This window comes from Grampus griseus, assembly GCF_964374135.1.
Source record: "Grampus griseus genome assembly, chromosome: 15".
Taxonomy (NCBI): Eukaryota; Metazoa; Chordata; class Mammalia; order Artiodactyla; family Delphinidae; genus Grampus; species Grampus griseus.
Window position 1 is genome coordinate 76,074,233 of NC_139009.1, and position 19,851 is coordinate 76,094,083.

General features: G+C 40.6%; 1 protein-coding gene across 2 annotated transcripts in view; it reads right to left on the reverse strand.

The window, feature by feature from the left end:
- Positions 1–208: 208 nt before the first annotated feature.
- The window catches only part of EIF2AK3 (eukaryotic translation initiation factor 2 alpha kinase 3), a gene marked incomplete at its 5' end in the record, with an annotated part of 68,108 nt that continues 48,465 nt past the window's right edge, over positions 209–19,851 (reverse strand). For both annotated transcript variants that reach the window (XM_082672139.1, XM_082672140.1), the window contains 6 exons: positions 209–1,339; positions 2,659–2,721; positions 9,636–9,737; positions 13,653–13,820; positions 16,036–16,813; positions 18,462–18,611. In XM_082672139.1, the coding sequence (XP_082528265.1) occupies positions 1,139–1,339; positions 2,659–2,721; positions 9,636–9,737; positions 13,653–13,820; positions 16,036–16,813; positions 18,462–18,611 (1,462 nt within the window). In that variant the 3' untranslated portion in view covers positions 209–1,138. The remainder of the gene's footprint in view (positions 1,340–2,658; positions 2,722–9,635; positions 9,738–13,652; positions 13,821–16,035; positions 16,814–18,461; positions 18,612–19,851) is intronic.

Genomic DNA, 19,851 nt, shown 5'->3' on the forward strand with positions numbered 1-19,851 from the left:
CCTGTTTAGAACAGGTTAGGAGTAAGCTTTCTTGAGCGTAGGGTTATGACTGTTCTTAGACCTATGATCCCATTTTATAAACCTGAAAAACTACCATTTCAGGGCTAGTTCCCCCCAAAATAACAATCAACCATAAATCATTTTTTAAAGTTTTATTAAATCATTTAGACTTGAAAGAAGTCACAATAGTTAACACACTTAAGTGCGTTCTATACACCACCAACCCAAATGGATTGAGTTCAGAATTTTTATAAATAAAAAATAAACATATTTACAGTGGAAAATAAAAACATGTTAGCAAGTTAGATGATTAAACTGTTATCTACAGTCAGTTTTGGGAAAAAACCAACCTACAGTATTATATTTAAGACACTTAAGATTTCGTTAGATTTTAAAAGTCCATAATTGAAGAAGTTAGTTGTAATATATGATTCATTTCTTACTACGGCTTTTCTCCTCCCCAAACCAGAACTTTTGACCAATTTACACAAAAAGCTTCATTTTCCCTTTACTGGAGGTAAAAGTACAAAAAGCTCTTAAACGCTCCCTAGAACCATCTAAGGAATAAAGCTATTTAATGCTACAAACGTCACTAGAAAACTAGCTATGGACATAAACCACTGTACAATTTGTGCCACTTGTCCTCCAAAATAATGCAGATTCCTTTTACCCACCAGGGACAAAAACGGAGTCAGCTTTTTTGGAAATCAGTTTCAAAATCACCACTGTCATCTCTAGAAAGTGTACTTCTAGAACAGTATAGTTACTACATGTAGGGACTTTCATTTTTCTGTACTACAAAAATATTTCCATTTTATAATTCTCTCTATACATTTTAGGGGTTGCTTCCACCTCCTTAGACAAAACGTGAGGGCTAGGATGCTTGGCTGGCCGATTTCAAGAGACCAACGAAGGAAAAGGACCACGTGTGATCTAGTGACAGCCCTCTCCTTGAGCAGAGCAAAAATCAAAGAGTTGGCTCAAAGGTTTGAGCTCCAAAATCCAGTTTAAATTTGATTTAGAAAAATGAAATCGAGCAAAGAACAAAATTTTCAAGGTCACGATTTTGGAAAAATCAACATTCCTTCGAAGTGGGCTATTCCGTGTCACCTGTTAGGGAGGCGAGCAGAGCTTAAGGCTAATTGCTTGGCAAAGGGCTGTGGGAGCTGCTGGAGTGTCTTGACTGTTTTGTTCCTGATGAGCTCATGGAGCGAGACCTCTGTCTGAGAACTGTTTTTCCTGGAAACTCCAAGTCCTCGAATATAGCATTTTCAATAATGTTTGCAGCTTCAGGCCGTTCCGTAGGGGATGGGGAGAGCATGTCTTGCACCATTACATACTGAAAGATAAAAACTGTTTTGTAATAAAAGGGCCACTAACCAGCTGCCTAATTCAGAAGTCAGCCAGATGTTTCTATAACTATACTAAGTTTGCGAGCCAGTTTCTGACACAACTTCTCAACTCTGCTACTGAAATACAAAAGCAGCCACAGACCCTATATAAACAGGTGGGCCTGGCTGTGTTCCCATAAAACTTTATTACCAAAATAGGCAGCAGGCTGGATTTGGTCTGTGGGTCATAGTTTGCCCAACCCCTGCTCCAAATACACATGGACCATTTTGGGGTAATTGGTTGTTTTCTAACATATAATAAAAGGTCTTCAGTCACATCTTTGAAACGCAGGCATACTCTGACTTTTAAAATAAATTCATCTTACAATTGTATGTGAATGTACAATTATCTCAAAGATTTCAATTAAAAAATAACCATGCCAGTGATCAGTACCTAGCCCTTTTTACTGATTTTTTGAACCCCTTTAATATAACATGGATTCTGATGAGCCCCCCCCCCGCCCCGGGATTGAATCATCGACTTTGCAAAATACACAACAGAATAGTTTTTGTAAAATAGATTTCACTTTAGGCCGGTATATCTCTATATTGTTATAAAGTTCATTTTTAATGCAACCCTTCGTTATACTTATAATACTGAAAGATCAATTAGACTTTTTCCAACTTGATGACTAGCCACACAGTCTAATTTACCTAAACTTCATTTACTAAGAAAATTCAAGATTTATCAACACATAAATTTAAAGCGATATGTTTGTGGACATATAATGAAATAAACAAAAGCTGCAAAAAGAAACTTGAAAAATTCATTACACAGTTTTCACCATCAAGACCAGCTTAATTTTCCCTTCCCACTTCTTCTGGACCATTTACTGTGTCACCCTGAGGGGCATAACTCCAACACACAAAATCAGTGGAAATTAGTGACTTTTTTAAAAAAAGAAGCCAGTTTTTAAGATCTCTCCCAAATTCACTAAGATAAAGAAATTAATGGCATGATCATAATGGCAACTCTACGGCTGTGAGGGTGAGCTAGGAGCTCAGCCTTATCGAAACACAAGGTTGCTACAGTTCCCAGATGGGGTGTCATGCAGCTTGGAGCACAGGGCACTGGGCCCAGGACCTGGGACCGAGTCACAGCCTTTGGTTTTAACAAGTTGTGTGTTCTTCGGATCAGGTCCTTTTCCTCTCTAGACCTTAGGCTTCCTCATCTGTAAAACGGGGAAACTGATGAGCTGACTGCTAAGGACGCTTCACGTTCTAAGTAAGATTCTAAAGAAAATAAAAGATGAGAATTAATACCAACCTCACAAGGATATTTCTGAGTAAATAGTGGTGGAAATTTGAGATCTCTTACATCAGTTAAGATCTGAAAAGAAAGAAAAGTGTTACTTATCTTTAAGTCTATTTTGATATGTGAATCTATTTAAACATAGAGAGATTTTTTTAAAATTTATTTATTTTATTTATTTTTGGCTGTGTTGGGTCTTATTTGCTGCTCACGGGCTTTCTCTAGTTGTGGCGAGCAGTACTCTTCGTTGCTGCGCGCTGTCTTTCTCTAGTTGCGGCGAGTGGGGGCTACTCTTTGTTGCGGTGCGCGGGCTGCTCACTGCAGTGGCTTCTCCTGTTGCGGAGCACGGGCTCTAGGAACGTGGGCTTCAGTAGTTGTGGCACACGGGCTCAGTAGTTGTGGCTCACGGGCTCTAGAGCGCAGGCTCAGTAGTTGCGGTGCACGGGCTTAGTTGCTCTGCAGCATGTGGGATCTTCCTGGACCAGGGCTCAAGCCCGGGTCCCCTGCACTGGCAGGTGGATTCTTAACCTCTGCCACCAGGGAAGCCCACATTTGTGTTCTTAAGCGGGTAACTTTTTCTACTAGTCACTAACCTCTTGTATTTGATATAAAAAGACATAGTCTTTTTTTTTTTTTTGCGGTACGCGGGCCTATCACTGTTGGGGCCCCTCCCATTGCAGAGCACAGGCTCCGGACGTGCAGGCTCAGCGGCCATGGCTCACGGGCCCAGCCGCTCTGCGGCATGTGGGATCTTCCCGGACCGGGGCACGAACCCGTGTCCCCTGCATTGGCAGGCAGACTCTCAACCACTGCGCCACCAGGCAAGCCCTCTCTTTTTTTTTTTTTTTTTAGTGAAGAAAACCAAGTCAATTATGCTAAATTCTGAATATAAAATTAAACTAGTTATTTGAGAAATTTTCATACAAACAGGACAACAGGGCCCACCGTGTGTGATTGCTCTGAGACTTAAATGAGGTAATTCAGGCAAACTACTTAGCACAGTGCCTGATGTTCCTTCTGTAATGATGATAAAAACCAGTTTTGAGAAATGAAATAAATTAAATATGTCTTCATATTTCTTGAGAAATAAGCTGGAGTGTACTTGAACAAAAATATGAACTGGGTTGGCATTTGTCACTTCCCACTAAAGGGAAACAGATACTTCACTAGAAGAATCTATGCTGCAGGCCCTAGAAGGGAGGGTTTCACCTGCTAATAGGTAGGTCGTACCAAACTAAGTGCAGATAAATGCTTGAGTCTGGACTCATGGAATTAATTTTTAATCACATAACATTCTTAAAGTTTTTATTTTATAACTTAGAATTTAAAAGAGACCTTGGCCATAACTCAATGGGGGAACAGAGAGTCTTTTCAACAAAAAGCATACGCACAAAAGAAAAGAATGGTAGGCTGAACTTTAAAATTAAAATCTGCTACCCTGCGAAAGACACCATTAGGAAAATGAAATGGCAAGCCACAGACTGGAATAAACTAGTCACAATACATATACTTGGCAAAGGACTTGAAAAGACTGTCAAGGTCATTAGTTATCAGAGCAATGCAAGCTTAAACCACAGTATGACTCCATTATACCCCAACAGAATGTCTAAAAATGGAAACACTGAAACATAAGTGTGGAGTATGTGGAGGACCTAGGTCTCTCCTACGCTGCTGGTGAGGATATGAAATGACACTTTCTTATAAAGTTAAACCACTTACCACAGAGCTTATCAATCCTACCTCATAATTACCCGAGACTAAAGATACATATGTATGTCTACAAAGAGACCTGTTCACAAATGTTCACAGCAACTTTAGTCGTAAATGTTTCTCAACAGGTAACTGGACACATGAACTGTGGTATATATACCATGGAATATTAATAAAAAGGAAGGAACTACTGACTTCATAGTGAGTCAAAGAAGGCAGACACAAAAGAGGATAGACATGTATGATTCAATTTATACGAAACTTTAGAAAAGACAGAGAACAGATCAGCAGTTGCCTGGGATCCAGGTGGAGCCTGGAAAGACAGGGGACTGACTGGGAAGGAGCCAAAAGGCAACTTTCTGGGGTGATACAAATGTTCTATATTTTGAATGTAGTGGTGATTATGTGGATGTATAAATGTGTCAAAACTCATAAAAATGTACAAAGTGGGTATGTTGTATGTATGTAAATTATGTCTCAATACAATTAATTTAAAAAAAAGATCTTGGTCAAATCATTGAATAGTCTCTTTTACATTTACTAATGGAATTTCAGAGGGGTTCTGGCTAAACATGGCAGATTTTCTACTATATTTCTAGTAAGCATTTTCACTAAAACAAGTGCCAAGGAAGGTAAAATGTACTGTAAGGATGTAAAATGTACTATAAGGATGACTGCAGTGGAAGAATAGATTACATTTTTGAAAGAGAGAAAGCAGTGGAAGCATAGCAGCTTCTTTAGCAGAACAGGAAGGTAAACCAGGCTGCCTGTGAGGGATAAAGCCAACAAAGAGGGAACTGCTTAGCTGAGCAGAACCTGCTGGGCATGGGGGTGAGGCTCAAGGATGGCAGCAGGAGAGCCGTCGAAAGGTCTGTATACGGACGGAGTGACATATCCCCAGATAACACATAAGGTTTGCTCTCTGGAGAAACGGAACCCAGGCATTCCAGACTTAGGGTTGACAGAACGAGGATGAGTCGGGGGTGGGCATGGAACACAGAAGGATGCAGTGAAGATCTGCATGTGGAACAGTAAGAACTCTCCACACCCCATCCCGACTCTTTCTCAGACAGGAGAATGAGAGCTTCTTCTCTGGAGAAAATGAGGAAAGGCCTATAGATGCTGACATGTGGGAGTTCGGCGCCCCGCACCCCAAAGTACGAACTGGATCGTTACCCCTACAGTGATGTCCACTTCTAGTCACCATTTTAGAGCCCTATTCTTCTTCCATTTTTTTTTTTTTTTCTGTTCTTTTTGGCTGTGCTGCACGGCTTGCAGGAATCTTGGTTCCCGGACCAGGGATCGAACCCGGGACACGGGAGGGAAAGTGCCGAGTCCTAACCACTGGACCACGAGGGAATTCTCCAAGAGCCCTATTCTTAAATATGAATGGACAGCTAAGGATTACCAGCATGAGAAACACACACACACAAATCATTAAAAGACTCAGAGATGCTGGTAGGGAGGGAAGTAAGTGTGACTATAAGGGGGTAGCAAGACGGTGTTTTCTGTGTTGATGTGACAGTTCTGTATCTGGACTGCAGTGGTGGTTACACAAACCTGTACTGAAATAAAATAACATGGAACTACATACATACACTGTACCAATGCCAAGTTTGTGTTGTACTGTAATTATGTCAAATGTAACTGTCAGCAGAAAGTGGGTGGAGGGTATCTCTCTGTCTTTGCAACTTCCTGTGGATCTATAATAATTTCAAAACAGAAAGTTAAAAAAAATATACCCAGAGGAAAGAGACAATATAGGGGGAAGAAAACTTAAAATATATACATACATGTAACTGAGATTCTCAGCAATGTGAAGATACTGAATTCATGTAAACAGAGCGAAATACTATAAAAACGGTACAATCTTGGACAATAAAAATTGGATTGTCACAATAAAGGACTTAGGAAAGTCAGAATAACAAGTTAAGGAACTCCTGCAAAAAACAGTACAGTGCTTCCTTGGTGGCGAAGTGATTAAGAATCCACCTGCCAATGCAGGGGACACGGGTTCAAGCCCTGGTCCGGGAAGATCCCACATGCCACGGAGCAACTAAGCCCGTACGCCACAACTACTGAGCCTGCGCTCTAGAGCCCGCGAGCCACAACTACCGAGCACTGATAAAACTAAAGCCCTAAAGATTCCAGAAACGAAAATGTAACAGGTCCAAGATACCCTATATTAAAAAATCAGGCATCAGAATGGTATCTGCTTTTCAACAGCAGCGCTGGAAGCTGTAAGGAAATGGGGCAATGCTCTCAAGGTTCTGAAGGAAAGTTATTTTCCATCTAGAATTGGAACCTGGCCAATTTATCAGTTACGTATGACAATGGAAAAAAAGGTACATTTTCAGATACCTGAGGACTCTAAAAATTTCTTTCTCATACATTGTTTCTGAGGAATTTACTGCAGAATGTGCTCCAGCAAAATAAAAGAATAGTGCAAGAAAATAAAACAAAGCAAAACATGGAAGCTAGGAAACAAGGGATCCAAGCCAGGAGAGTAGGGAAGTGCATCCTTGGATGACAGCTCACAGAAGGTCTAGGGGGCAACTGGTCCAGACTGGAGAACAAAGCTTTGAGAAGAAAGACTCCAGGGGAAAACAAATTCAATCAATCATCAATCAATCATCAATCAATCTATCTATCTATCTATCTATCTATCTATCTATCTATCTATCTAGGTAAGCTATACTGAAGCACAGAGAAAATATTGTTTGATATGTGACAGACTTTTGCACATTTGTTAAAAATTACGGCAAAGGTTCATAGAAAACTAAGCAATTGAGAAAAGGCAATTCTGAAAAAAAGGATTGTATCAGAAAGAAAAGAAAGTCAGGGTACATTATTTGGTCTAGCATAGAACAATATTTGCATGGCTTAATTTAACCAAAAAATTTTTACATAACTACATATTTTCGAAAATGTGTTTATTGAAATAAAATTCACATAAATAAAATTCACCCTTTTAACCATTTTAAAGTGTATGAGTCTGTGATTTTTATTCTACTCACAATGTTGTACAACCATCACCACTCTCTAATTCCGGAACATTTTCATCACCCAAAGAAAAACCTTGTACTCATCAAGCAATCACTCTCCATCCCCTTCTACCCCCAGCTCCTGGCAACTACTAATCTACCTTGTCTCTATGCATTTGCCTATTCCGGACATTTTGCATAAATGGAATCATACAGTATGTGGTCTTTTATGTCCGCTTCTTTCACTTAGTGTGATGTTTCCAAGGTTCACCTGTGCTGTAGTATGTATCAGTATTTCATTCCTTTTTCATGGCTGAATAATATTTCACTGTATGGGTAAACCACATTTGCTTTGCCATTCATCAGCTGATTGACATTTCGATTGTTTCTACTTTCTGGCTATTATGAAAATGCTACTATGAACATTTGTGTACAAGTTTTTGTGTGGACCTATGTTTTCATTTCTCTTGGGTATATACTTAGGAGTAGAACTGCTGGGTCATATGGTAATTCCATGTTTAACTTTTTGAGGAACTGTCAAACTGTTTTCCACAGTGGCTGCATCATTTTACATTCTTACCAGCAATGCATGAGGGTTCTAATTTCTCCATCTCCTCGCCAACACTTCTTTTCCGTTTTTGTTTTGTTTTGTTTTATTCTAGCCATCCTAGATGGTGTGAAGTGGTATCTCACTGTGATTTTGATTGGCATTTCCCTGATGAATAATGGTGTTGTGCTTACTGGTCATTTGTAATCTTCTGCAGAGAAATGTCTGTTCAAGTCCTTTGCCCATTTTTTAATGGGGTTGTCTTTTTGTTGTTGAACTGTAACAGTTCTGTATATATTCTGGATACTAGAACCTTATCAGATACATGATTCACAAATGTTTTCTGTGGGTTGTATTTTCACTTTCTTTTTTTAAATAAATATATTTATTTTAATTATTTATTTTTGGCTGCATTGGGTCTTCGTTGCTGAGCGCAGTCTTTCTCTAGTTGTGGTGAGCGGGGGCTACTCTTTGTTCCGGTGTGCGGGCTTCTCATTGCAGTGGCTTCTCTTGTTGCGGAGCATGGGCTCTAGGCGCACAGGCTTCAGTAGTTGTGGCTCGCGGGCTCTAGAGTGCAGGCTCAGTAGTTGTGGCACATGGGCTTAGCTGCTCCGTGGCATGTGGGATCTTCCCAGACCAGGGCTCGAACCCATGTCCCCTGCATTGGCAGGCGGATTCTTTTTTTTTTTTTTGGCAGGCGGATTCTTAACCACTGCACCACCAGGGCAACCCTATTTTCACTTTCTGCATAGTGTCTTTTGATGTCCTTACAACTACACAATTTTTTTAAAAAATACTTTGTTTTTTTAAATTTATTTATTTTTGGCCACACCGTGAGGCATGTGGGATCTCAGTTCCCTGACCAGGGATCGAAATCGAACCCGTGTCCCCTACAGTGGAAGCGCGGAGTCCTAACCACTGGACCACCAGGGAATTCCCCATAACTACTTAAATTTTGATGCCATATGATTCCTGATCCTTTAACATACGTTGGGCCTGTTTTATTTTCCTTTCTGGAAGCTTTTAGTGCCTTTACCTCTGGTATTCTGAAATTTAGCCACTTTGACTTTTAAATTATTTTCTTTTTTTCCTATTTATTGTATAGAACACTTGGTAGGTCCTTTTGGTTCTATGTGAGAACTACATCCTGTTCTACCGTGGCCAGGAGTCAACAGATAAGGTCTAACACTGATAAATTAAGAAATGGTGATAAGGACATAAACTTTGGAAATACAGAAGTAAGTACAGGCACAACAGCTGGAAAAGTGGAGGGTAACCGCTTATGAAGTACGGGGAAGAATGTGACAGAGGTCTACTTTTAAAAGACTTTCAGTACTGTTTTCCTTAAATGCCATCATCTTGGTTTATTTTGAGACGGGGGAAAAAAAAACCTAATCATGCTTTAGTTTGCCACCTTTTAAGTATGCGAGTGTATGGCCACTTGTCCTCTGGAAAATTCTTCTGTAACCAACCAACACCGTCACCCTCCCTCGCTTACCCTGTGCTTTGCACTTATTACAAATTTAAGCAACAACAAGGAACAGACAACTCGACTCAACAATTGTTGAAGACTGAGCTTTCTGTGGACGCAAACAGTCTACAAATCCTTTCTGCGTCACTCATGTGACCTCTTCTACGTCAACCAGTCTGCTGGTATTAGGAGTAAGTTACTCTTCTTCTAAAACCTTTCTTTTGTGAATTTAAGATTTAATGTTTTCTTTTTCTACCTTTTTTGAGGGGGGAACACTTACCCTGACCCTCTCCATATGAGTGCCGAACGGGTACAGCAATTCAAACAGAATGAGGCCTAAAGAAAAGATGTCCACTTTATGAGAGTAGTTGTTGCCATGAATCTGAAATCCCAAATAAAGAAGAAATATCAGGAAAACATTCACGGAGATAGTACAACGGATAATACGGCATCAGTGAATCTAAGTGTACGTAGAAATGTTAGCAAAGAGTTAATCATCTCTCAAGCCTCTTTTCTTCAATTCACCACAGCAAGAGTAATTAAAGTACTCAGCATTACAGAAGGAAGCCCAGGTATAGCTCTGAGATATGCATCAGTAAAATAGGCCCAGCGGAAACCTGGAGCCAGGAGCCCGGAAGAGCTGCTCCCCCTTCCCCTGGGGTGAAGCTTTTCAAAGCAAGCACTATCTAAAGCGAATCTCTCATTTCTAACCATCTTAGTCCTCACCTATTTTTATGAGAAAATCTTCATTACTCCAAACCACTAATCAACCGTGGTTAGCCCTCATTACGGCACTTAATTATGGACTTCACTGCATTCTTGGTTGTATTTTTCATGTGTGTTATTTCTTATGCTTCACAACTAGATTATAAAGTCCTGGAGGGAAGGGAACTGCTTCTTTTGAATTCTCACCATCCAGCACTGGGCTAAGTACAGAGAAGGCCCTCAATAAATACTTACTTGTTAAAATGAACAAATGAATTACAACCCAACTACTCTATTAAACAAAGCCTCATTCAAATTAAAAGTGACCTCCTGTGGACTCAGAAGAACTCTTTTATTTGAGAAAATGACTCTAGGCACATAAGGACACTTGGCAAAGGCCAAGGAAGCCCTCCCTTTGGGGGATCACAAGGTATTTGTCAGGGATGAGGAACCCTTTACAACCTCCTCTCTAAACTACACTTGATACCTGTCTCCCTGGTTCCTTCTGAGACCCAGCCTGCCTTTCTGCTTATAGACTATCAGGTGGGAAGTTCCAGTGACTGCAACAGGCTACACCATCTTCCTCCCTTCCCTTAGCTGTTACTGGGGTCTGGGAAGCATTCAAAGAAAATATGTTCAAAACAGAGTTTGCAGGGGTACAGTGAAAAGGACACCTCATACACTATCTGGAGAATATTAATTAACACAACTTCATGAAAGCAACCTGGCAATAAGTGGTTACTACCACTTAATGGTTCTATTTAAATTTCATCCACCCCAGGGTAGATGGAAATGCAGACAGAGATTTGTACACAGGGATGGTTATCACAGTGATATTCCTAACAGCAAAATGTCTAAGTCACTAAAACATCCAAAACAAATGTTTCCCTTCTTAAACTCGCTTTTAATAGGTAACACATTCACATGATTCAAAAAGAAGTATACAGTCAAGCTTCCCTCCTGTCCATCCCTTATCTGCCCAGTTCCCACGTCACTTCCCCTCTACCTACCGCCCCCAAAACTATTTGTTTCCTGTACATCCTTCCAGAGCTCTTTATATAAACATAAGCAAATATATAGCTATCTTTCCCCCCTTTACACACTATACACACATTTCTGCCCCTGGCTTTTTTCACTTAGGAGATTCTTTTTTAACTCTTACCTATCTAAAAATGCCTAATTTCTTTTATATGAATAACTTTATGGCCAGAAACATGATTTGTGGGTCACAGCTGTTTTTCATCCAAACTGTAAATGTTGATTTATTGTCCTCCAGGGTTGAGTGTTATAGAAAACAAGCTCTTTAAGCTGTAACGTGCTTTTTTATCGTACCTAAATACTTACACTATTTTTCCCTTATCTTGAAATTCCAGATGTCTAAGTATAGGGTTCTGTTAAAAAATTTCTTTAATTAAATAAAAAAATAAAATTTATGCATAAAAAAGAAAACACTTGAATAATGCAAACAACTCAAGAAGTCTAACAGGATACTGTACAACAGTAAAATAAAGGCCAGTTCCTATGACTGGTCTCTGATATGACCTTCCAAAGATAAACTAATCCATCAGTTCTCAAAGTGTGGTCTGTGGATCCCTGGGGACTCCAACACCATTTCAGGAGGTCTACAAAGTCAAGACTGTTTTCATAATAATTCTAAGACATGATTTGTCTTTTCACTGTGTTGACATTTGCACTGCTGAACCTTAGCAGGAACCAAGGCAGCAGCACCAAACCATACTACTAGTAATTATGTTCTTCAATGAAAGGAAGGAAGAAAGGGAGGGAGGGAGGGAGGCAGGAAGGAAGGGAAAAAGGAAGGGAGGAAGGAAGACAGTGTCACTTAAAATGTCCTTGCTGAAGCAGTAAAAATTATTAATTTTATTATATCTTCCCCCTTAGGTATGCATTTCTTTAATATTCTGTGTGACAAAATGGGCAGTATTCATAAAGCATTTCTGCTCCACACCGAAGTACAATGGTTGTCTCAAGAGAAAGCATTTGTGCAATTGTTTGAGTTACTATATGAACCAGATGCTCTTTTCATCGAGCTCCATTTTGACTTGAAAGAACAACTGGTAGACAAACTGTGGTTATTCATACTTGGATACCTGACAGATATTTTCTTAAAGATGAACAAAGTGAGAATGGAACTTCAAGGAAGACTGACAGCATTTGTTGCCAAAAATAAAAGTTGAGCTTGGAAGTGAATGTCAGAATTTTGGAAAATTTTTGTCCATCACTGGGAACCTGACAGCTTCCTAATACTTAAAGCCTTTTCTGGTGAGACTGGTGGTGATATTAACCAGAGTGATTTTTTTAATACTGTATAGTGAATTGTGACAACTTTTGGAAAAGATGCATAACTTAGGGAACCAATAGTTTCCAAATGACCAATGCACAATTTTATAAAATCATGCGTGGGTCAAAGGTCCATTCAATGTGCAAAGTGGACCAACGGATGTTAAAGCAACAGAATACAAAATGTTCACTGCTATAGTTTTAGATTCAGGGCAAATGACTCTTCAGAAACTTTTGCTTATTGTATTTTGATATGCTGTCAAAGAAGAATCCCCACAACTACCTGAAAATGGTATTAAAATATTCCTCCTTTTCCAACTGCCTACCTATGCGAAGTCAGATTTTCTTCATATACTTCAACCAAAATAACATAGTGCAAGGGATTAAATGGAAAAGCAGATATGAAATCTCTTTTAAGTCAGACAGTAAAGAGCTTTACAAAAATGTAAGTAAATGCCACTCTTCTCACTAGTTTTCTTTCGGAAAATATTTATTTTTCAGAAAATATCTTGAAGATGTGATAGATTTAATACTGTCATTTTTAACTGAATTAAAAATTTTACAAATTTCTATTTTAATCTCTAATATGGCAAATACTGATGGATAAAATTCCTTAAGAAAAATTCTGAGCTCTCTATCATGTTTACAAGTATGAACAGGCATTGATCAGAAAGTCTGAGAACCGCCGATCTAAGCATATGTAAGCCTGTGAATACCATCAGCGTAGTGGTGGCCAGGGATGCTGTGCTGAAGCTCCCAGGATGCCTTGCTCCCACCACTCTTCCAGTCTCTGTTCAGTTTATGGAGCTTTTCCTTGGAAGACTAAGCATCCCACAAGGCAACATAGCTCAGCCTGTCCATGGTATTTCCTACCATGGTACGTTCTGGAAGCTGCCTGTGGATTATTGTAGAGAATAGCTTAGAACACTACCTCCAGCTGGCTCTGAAAACAGTTCCTGCATAGTTCACACAGGGTGAATGACAATTAAGTTTGGGAGGAGGACATTCAAAATCTCATTCTAAGTTTCTGGTTGCTGTCAGGTTCCGGTTCAGAGGGTGAGCACATTTGATGCATTTTTAGTATTTTTCTTCCTCCACACCCCAATTCACGTTGTGGAATTGTACCCTAGCTGTGTTGCCTGTGGAACACTTCTGCCAGTTTTCATCATTTTCAGCTTTTATTTTATTGGGTATTTTAAACACAGCATGGATGGAGATTCATGGCACACATCTAGCTTGCTGCCACCCTAATTAAAAATCTATTTATTCCTCAGAAGGAAAACGAAAGGCTCACCTGTTCTGGGCTCATATACAGCTTGGTCCCCACTTGTCCTGTGTGTCTGGCGTACCCTGGCATTGGGGTCAGAACCAGCTGGTCTTCTTCATCCTGGTCCATTGCAGTCACCAATCCAAAGTCTCCAACCTTGACCACATCATCCATTGTAAAGAATATGTTGGAAGGCTGGAAAAAAATGAAACAGACAAAAGCGTGGTGGGTGTGTATGGAGAAGGAAAGTGAAGAGAATTATTTAAATGACTACAGAAAATAAATACAAGACACTAGATATTCTCAAGCATGTTTCTCTTTACAATGCGCTAATATGAAAATAAAAACAATCCTTCGATGCTAGACAAGTACTGTGAGTAAAGAAGAGGCAAGGGTAGCAAAGGGAGTGAATATTTATTGAACATCTATTTATTTATTTAAATTTTATTTATTAATTTTTTGGCTGTGTTGGGTCTTTGTTGTGGTGCCAGGCTTCTCACTGCGGTGGCTTCTCTCGTTGCAGCTCTAGGCTCTAGGCACAAGGGCTTCAGTAGCTGCAGCTCGCGGGATCTAGAGCGCAGGCTCAGTAGTTGTGGCGCACGGGCTTAGCTGCTCCACGGCATGTGGGATCTTCCCGGACCAGGGCTCGAAGCCGTGTCCCCTGCATTGGCAGGTGAATTCTTAATCACTGCGCCACCAGGGGAGTCCCTGAACATCTATTTAAATAAATCCTTAGAGATTCACATTCCCTAGGGTCTACGGTACTTAAACCTCAATCTCATTATTCTATATACTCTCCCTTGGCAAGCTCCTCTACACTTATGACCTAAGCCATGATAATAATAATAATAATAATAATAATAATAGCAAATGCATATATAGCACTTGCAAAGAGCCAGAAGCTAAGTAGTTCATTACTATTAACTCAAGTAATACAATGCTTTTAGTCCTATTGGTCCCTCATTTCACAGATGTGAAAACTGAGGCCCAGAGAAGTTAAGTAAGTTGCCCAAGGTTACCCAGCTAGTAAGGGGTGGAGCAGGGATTCAAACCCAGGCTGTCTGGCTCTGTGAGAAAAGGACTTCTGCTCCACTGCCATGTGTCCAATTCTTGCCCTGCTGTAGCTAATCACTACTATTTGGTGAATGAACGAAACAGACTGATCTTCGGGCTTGTGTCTGAGAGGGGAATGTAGGCTGTCAAGGAGAATAAGAGCTCTTAACTACAATCTTGTGTTGCCTCTTCTAATACAGGCTCCCATATACCCCACAACCCCCGTCCCGAGTTCTAAACTCTCATATGCAACTGTTCATAAGATACATCTAACCACGGGCTCCTCAAACCCAAAATCCCCTACATGAAATACATCGTCTTTCCCTAGAGCCTACTCTCAGCCCACATGACCACCATTCATAGCCCTTGAAATAAGGGAAAAGGAAGCCATTTAGCTCACAAAATTGACTTTCACTGGGCTTCAAATACTGCCAGACAAAAAACATTTTATTGCAAAACTCCAAAGTACCATCATACAGTACGGACTTTGAAACAATGAAGTGATTGCATATAATCAACATCTACGGTGATACCCTCCTACTTTCCCTCAAATAACCTTGTAAGAGAGACAGGATTAGACTGCCTTAAATTTCATCTCTCCTCCCTTCTCCGTGCTCTGCTGTCAGCTGTTATCTACCCAACACTAACAGACTTTTTTTTTTTTTTTTTTTTTGGTTCTCCAGCATCTTTCCATTGCCCTATGCTTCCACCAGAAGTATCCTGATGTGACTTTGGGAACTCTCTTCTTCTGGGCAGCAAGTCCATGGCTCATATGGGATGTTACCTGGAGGTTGCATCCAGAACTTGCATGCACCAATGAGCATAATCCCAGCCTCTGGCCAGGCGACTGGTTTAGGGACGCATATGTGTTCCTGGCTTATCGATTAGAAGAAAACCAGGTAAATCAACTATACTCCAATAAAAATTAATATAAAAAAAAGCTCATTTAAATGAAAAAAAAAAAAAGAAAACCCAGGACTTCTGATCAATAGCAGGGGAAAGTGACACTTTTCTCCCCAACACCTCCGAAAGACTTAATACATGGAGCCCTGAGAAATTCTGGCAGCTATGCTGAGACTGATACGTGACAAACACGTGACCAAAATACAAAAAGGTTGGAGGGCCTAGGAGGTTTAACATTAGGCTCAATGATAGGTCAGAATGAGCACAATACATAGTTTTTCAACTGGGAATATGTATATATATAAAAAACTCAATCACTTTGCTGTTCACCTGAAGCTAACACAACATTGTAAATCAACTGTACTTCAATAAAAAGTAAATAAATAAAATAAATGACTTTAATAGGAAAAAAAACCACATTGAAACCCTTGGGTGATGTTCCACAAAAACAGACCTTGAGGTCCCTGTGCATGAGCCCTTTGCTGTGCAGAAACTCCACCGCCTCCGCGATCTGCAGGAAGATGTGCAGACACACGCTCCTCTCTCTTTCCTCAATGGTGCAGCGGCTGTTCAGCCAGTCTTTGAGGTTTTCCTTTCTGCACAGCTGCATCTGGATGTAAAGATACACCTTCGGTGAACTGGGTTGGAGTTTTTCCACAGAGTTTTTAGTGAGATCTAAACTTAAAGTGGTTGGTCTTGAAGGAGAAATAGACAAAGTAGGTTCCGAGGAAGACTTGCTACTGGAATGCTGGACTGCAGTTAGTTTATCAGCACAATGGTTGCCAATAGGCGGTCGGTTCGTTTTGGGCTCTTTGCTGGATGCGTTATCACAGCCGGAATCTTCAAATACTATAGAAGAGGAGGTTCGCTCCCTTGACCTTACATAAGGGGAAGCTTCAGAAGGACAAAGTTCAAAAGAGTGTCCCTCATCATTGCCATCCCTAGTACCGTCTTCCCCCTTGCAGTCTGTAAGGCAGCTGTCCTGGAGGTTGCACACCGCGTCCACCGACTCACTCGTGTCTCTGTGGTCCATTCCGGAAAATTCCAGTGGAGAGAACTGGCTCTTGGATGAACCTGTCTGGCCACAGGAAATCCCGACCGAAAAAGACCTACTGCTTCTTGGAGAAGGGGCTATGATTTCAACGCGTTCCTTTGTAGAGAAAGGATCCATTCTGCATATTTTAACGGATGGTGCATCCGCGGGACTAGGAGAGGTGAGCGGCCAGTCTGTGCTAAGAGTGGGAGAAGTACAAAGGGATGAGAGTGAATACGTGTTGATTAAATTATGTGAACTACATCCTTTGTTTGCTTATTTATTGATTAATGTATTTTTAATGAAGTACAGTTGACTTACAGTGTTGTAACTACATGTTTTGTCTCCAAAGCTTCAACTATAATAAAGCCAGTTACCAAGTGACAACATGGAAATTCAATGAAAACATGCCACACGAGACAAAGAACATCACAGCCCATCCATTCCTGAACTGGAAATCTTGGTTTTAAACTGGAAACAGTTCTCTGGGACTGTCATGCCCAGAACAGCCAAGGTCTATGTGCAAAACACAAAGCACAGAGGAAGACCAAGGCCAGACCCCTTGGTGGCTGTGATTCGGAAGCCCCCATCCCAATTAGGGCTTGAGACACAGGGTCACTTCACCTGGTCCTTCTGTGGTTTGGCTACTGGCTGTGTATATAAGTGTCACTGTAACTAGGTACCTCATGTGGATCTAGGGCTGTGTTTGGTACTTTTAGGCAGGAATTTTACTCCAGCTCTTTACTAAATAGTCTATTTGTAGCCTGCTTTCTTTTTGTTCTCATTGAGTAGTTTTTAAAAACACCTTCCTTCCTAGAGAATAGCATATTTAACATGGGAATTATCTTCAGGTTGCCCAAGTTCATGGGTTTTTTTGCTTTTTGGTTTTTGGCCTCGCTGTGCAGCTTGCGAGATCTTAGTTTCCCGACCAGGGATCGAACCTGTGCCCTTGGCAGTGAAAGTGAGGAGTCCTAACCACTGGACCACCAGGGAATTCCCATAAGTTCATGTATTTTTTTTTTTTTTGATGTGGACCATTTTTGAAAGTCTTTATTGAATTTGTTACAATATTGCTTCTGTTTTATGTTTTTTGGGGTTTCTTTTTTTGACTGCGAGGCATGTGGAATCTTAGTTCCCGGACCAGGGATTGAACCCACACCTCCTGCATTGGAAGGCAAAGTCTTAACCACTGGGCCACCAGGGAAGTCCCAAGTTCTTGTGGTTTTAACTGCAAATAGTTTAAAACTACTTTAGAAAGGAGTTGGAAATTGCTAACTACTAAGAAAGTAAATGAAAATTTAAAATAAAAAATGGAGGGCTTCCCTGGTGGCGCACTGGTTGAGAGTCCGCCTGCCGATGCAGGGGACACGGGTTCGTGCCCCGGTCCGGGAAGATCCCACATGCCGCAGAGCGGCTGGGCCCATGAGCCATGGCCGCTGAGCCTGCGCTCCGCAACGGGAGAGGCCACAACAGAGAGAGGCCCAGGTACCGCAACAACAACAACAACAAAAATGGAGACAAAAGCAGACAATATCTCTTATTGAGAAAGGCTACTGTAAATCCTTCAGTGAATTATAAGTCATAGAGCTCTATCTACCAATGATTTTAGAAATTCATGTTCTGGACAAAAAAGAAAAAAAAGTTCATGTTCTAAAAACTAAATCAACTTTTCACTTAACAAGTGACTAGAGAATGTTCCAAAACACGATGACAGAAACAGTAATCTGCTGTTATTTTTCTTTTAAAAAAATCATCTCTAAAGTTATAGAAAGGATATTTTGTTCATGTAAGCCAAAAACTAGCCTGAAATAAATACTAGTTTTGAAGTCTATGTCTAACCAAGTTACCTTTCATCTTTCAGCCAAATTTCATCCATTTTTTCTTGCCACTTCTCTGGTGGTGCTTCCAACCAAGCATTGAAATATCTAACAATTCCTGGGTGTTCAAGCTTGGCTAAGGCTTTAACTTCTCGCATGACCTTTTCCCGAGCCAATTCCCTGAAACAGAGAAACAATGAAGACCCTGAAGGTTGCTCGAATCTGAAGAAGCAATCATACCAAAGACAGTACAAAACAATAAAATAAAATTCTCCCTTGTTCTAAAACGGGGAACAGACGAGTCAGCCTAGTGGCATAATTCTAAGAAGCCAAAGAGTAAATAAGTCTTTATTAGAAAAAAATGTGTATTTATACTATTTCTTGTTTCTTCCAGAAATAAATGCTTACAAGTACATCTATCCATTCAAATAAAGAGTTCTTAGCTGACTCAAAATGAATGACTAAAGACCCTTGAAGATAATTGCTTAACGCTTGTTAATTAATAGGGGGATGAATAGGTGCAAGTGAAGTATTCAGAAAAGAGAGCTCAGCCTGGCAGCTCCGGAGGATGGAGAAGGACCAGCCCGACAAGGTACAGACAACAATCCGAAAGGCTTGTACGAGCACCTTTGTCTGTTTAAACTCAACTACTGAATATCATAGGCAATGATGTTTAACCAGAAAAGCATCTGGATTTGATCTTCTGCTTTGACAGCTTTTCTGATGGATCTAAGCTCACATTCTAGGGATCCCACCATCACCTGAAACAACATAATAAATAGAAGTTATATCCTCTTCCGTCCCCAAGAGACAGTCAGCTACTCCCACTTTTCTCTCTGTGTTTCATGACTGTTAATGGTCCCACCCTGAGAATCCTGGTAGGTTTCTGAATTTTCCATATTCAGTGACCAAATCCTATCAGCTCCTCCTTTGTAATTCCTGATACTCATTCCTTCCTCATCCATCTCCACTTCTGATGCACTAATGCTCTGTATCTTAGGACTGAACTTCCGCAAAAAAAAAAATCTCCTAATGAACACGCTTGTCTCTTACTACATACCACCTCCACTTTGATCACGTCATTCTTCTGCTCAAAGGCACAACTGTCTATGGAATAAAATCTAAACTCCTCTGCTTGGCATTTAAGGTGCTGGAACCCATCTTTGCCATCTTTCTTCCATACTCCCCTTCATTCTCTCTTTTTTTTTTTGGCTGCACAGTGTGGCTTGTGGGATCTTAGTTCCCTAACCAGGGACTGAACCCATGTCCGCTGTGCTGGAAGGGCAGTCTTAACCACTGGACCGCCAGGGAAGTCCCTCCCCTCCATTCTTACCCTTGCTCCACTTGTGGCAGAATCCTCAACTAACCTCTACATCCCCTGCAAATGTTTCCCTAGAGCCTATGCTCAGGCCATTTCATG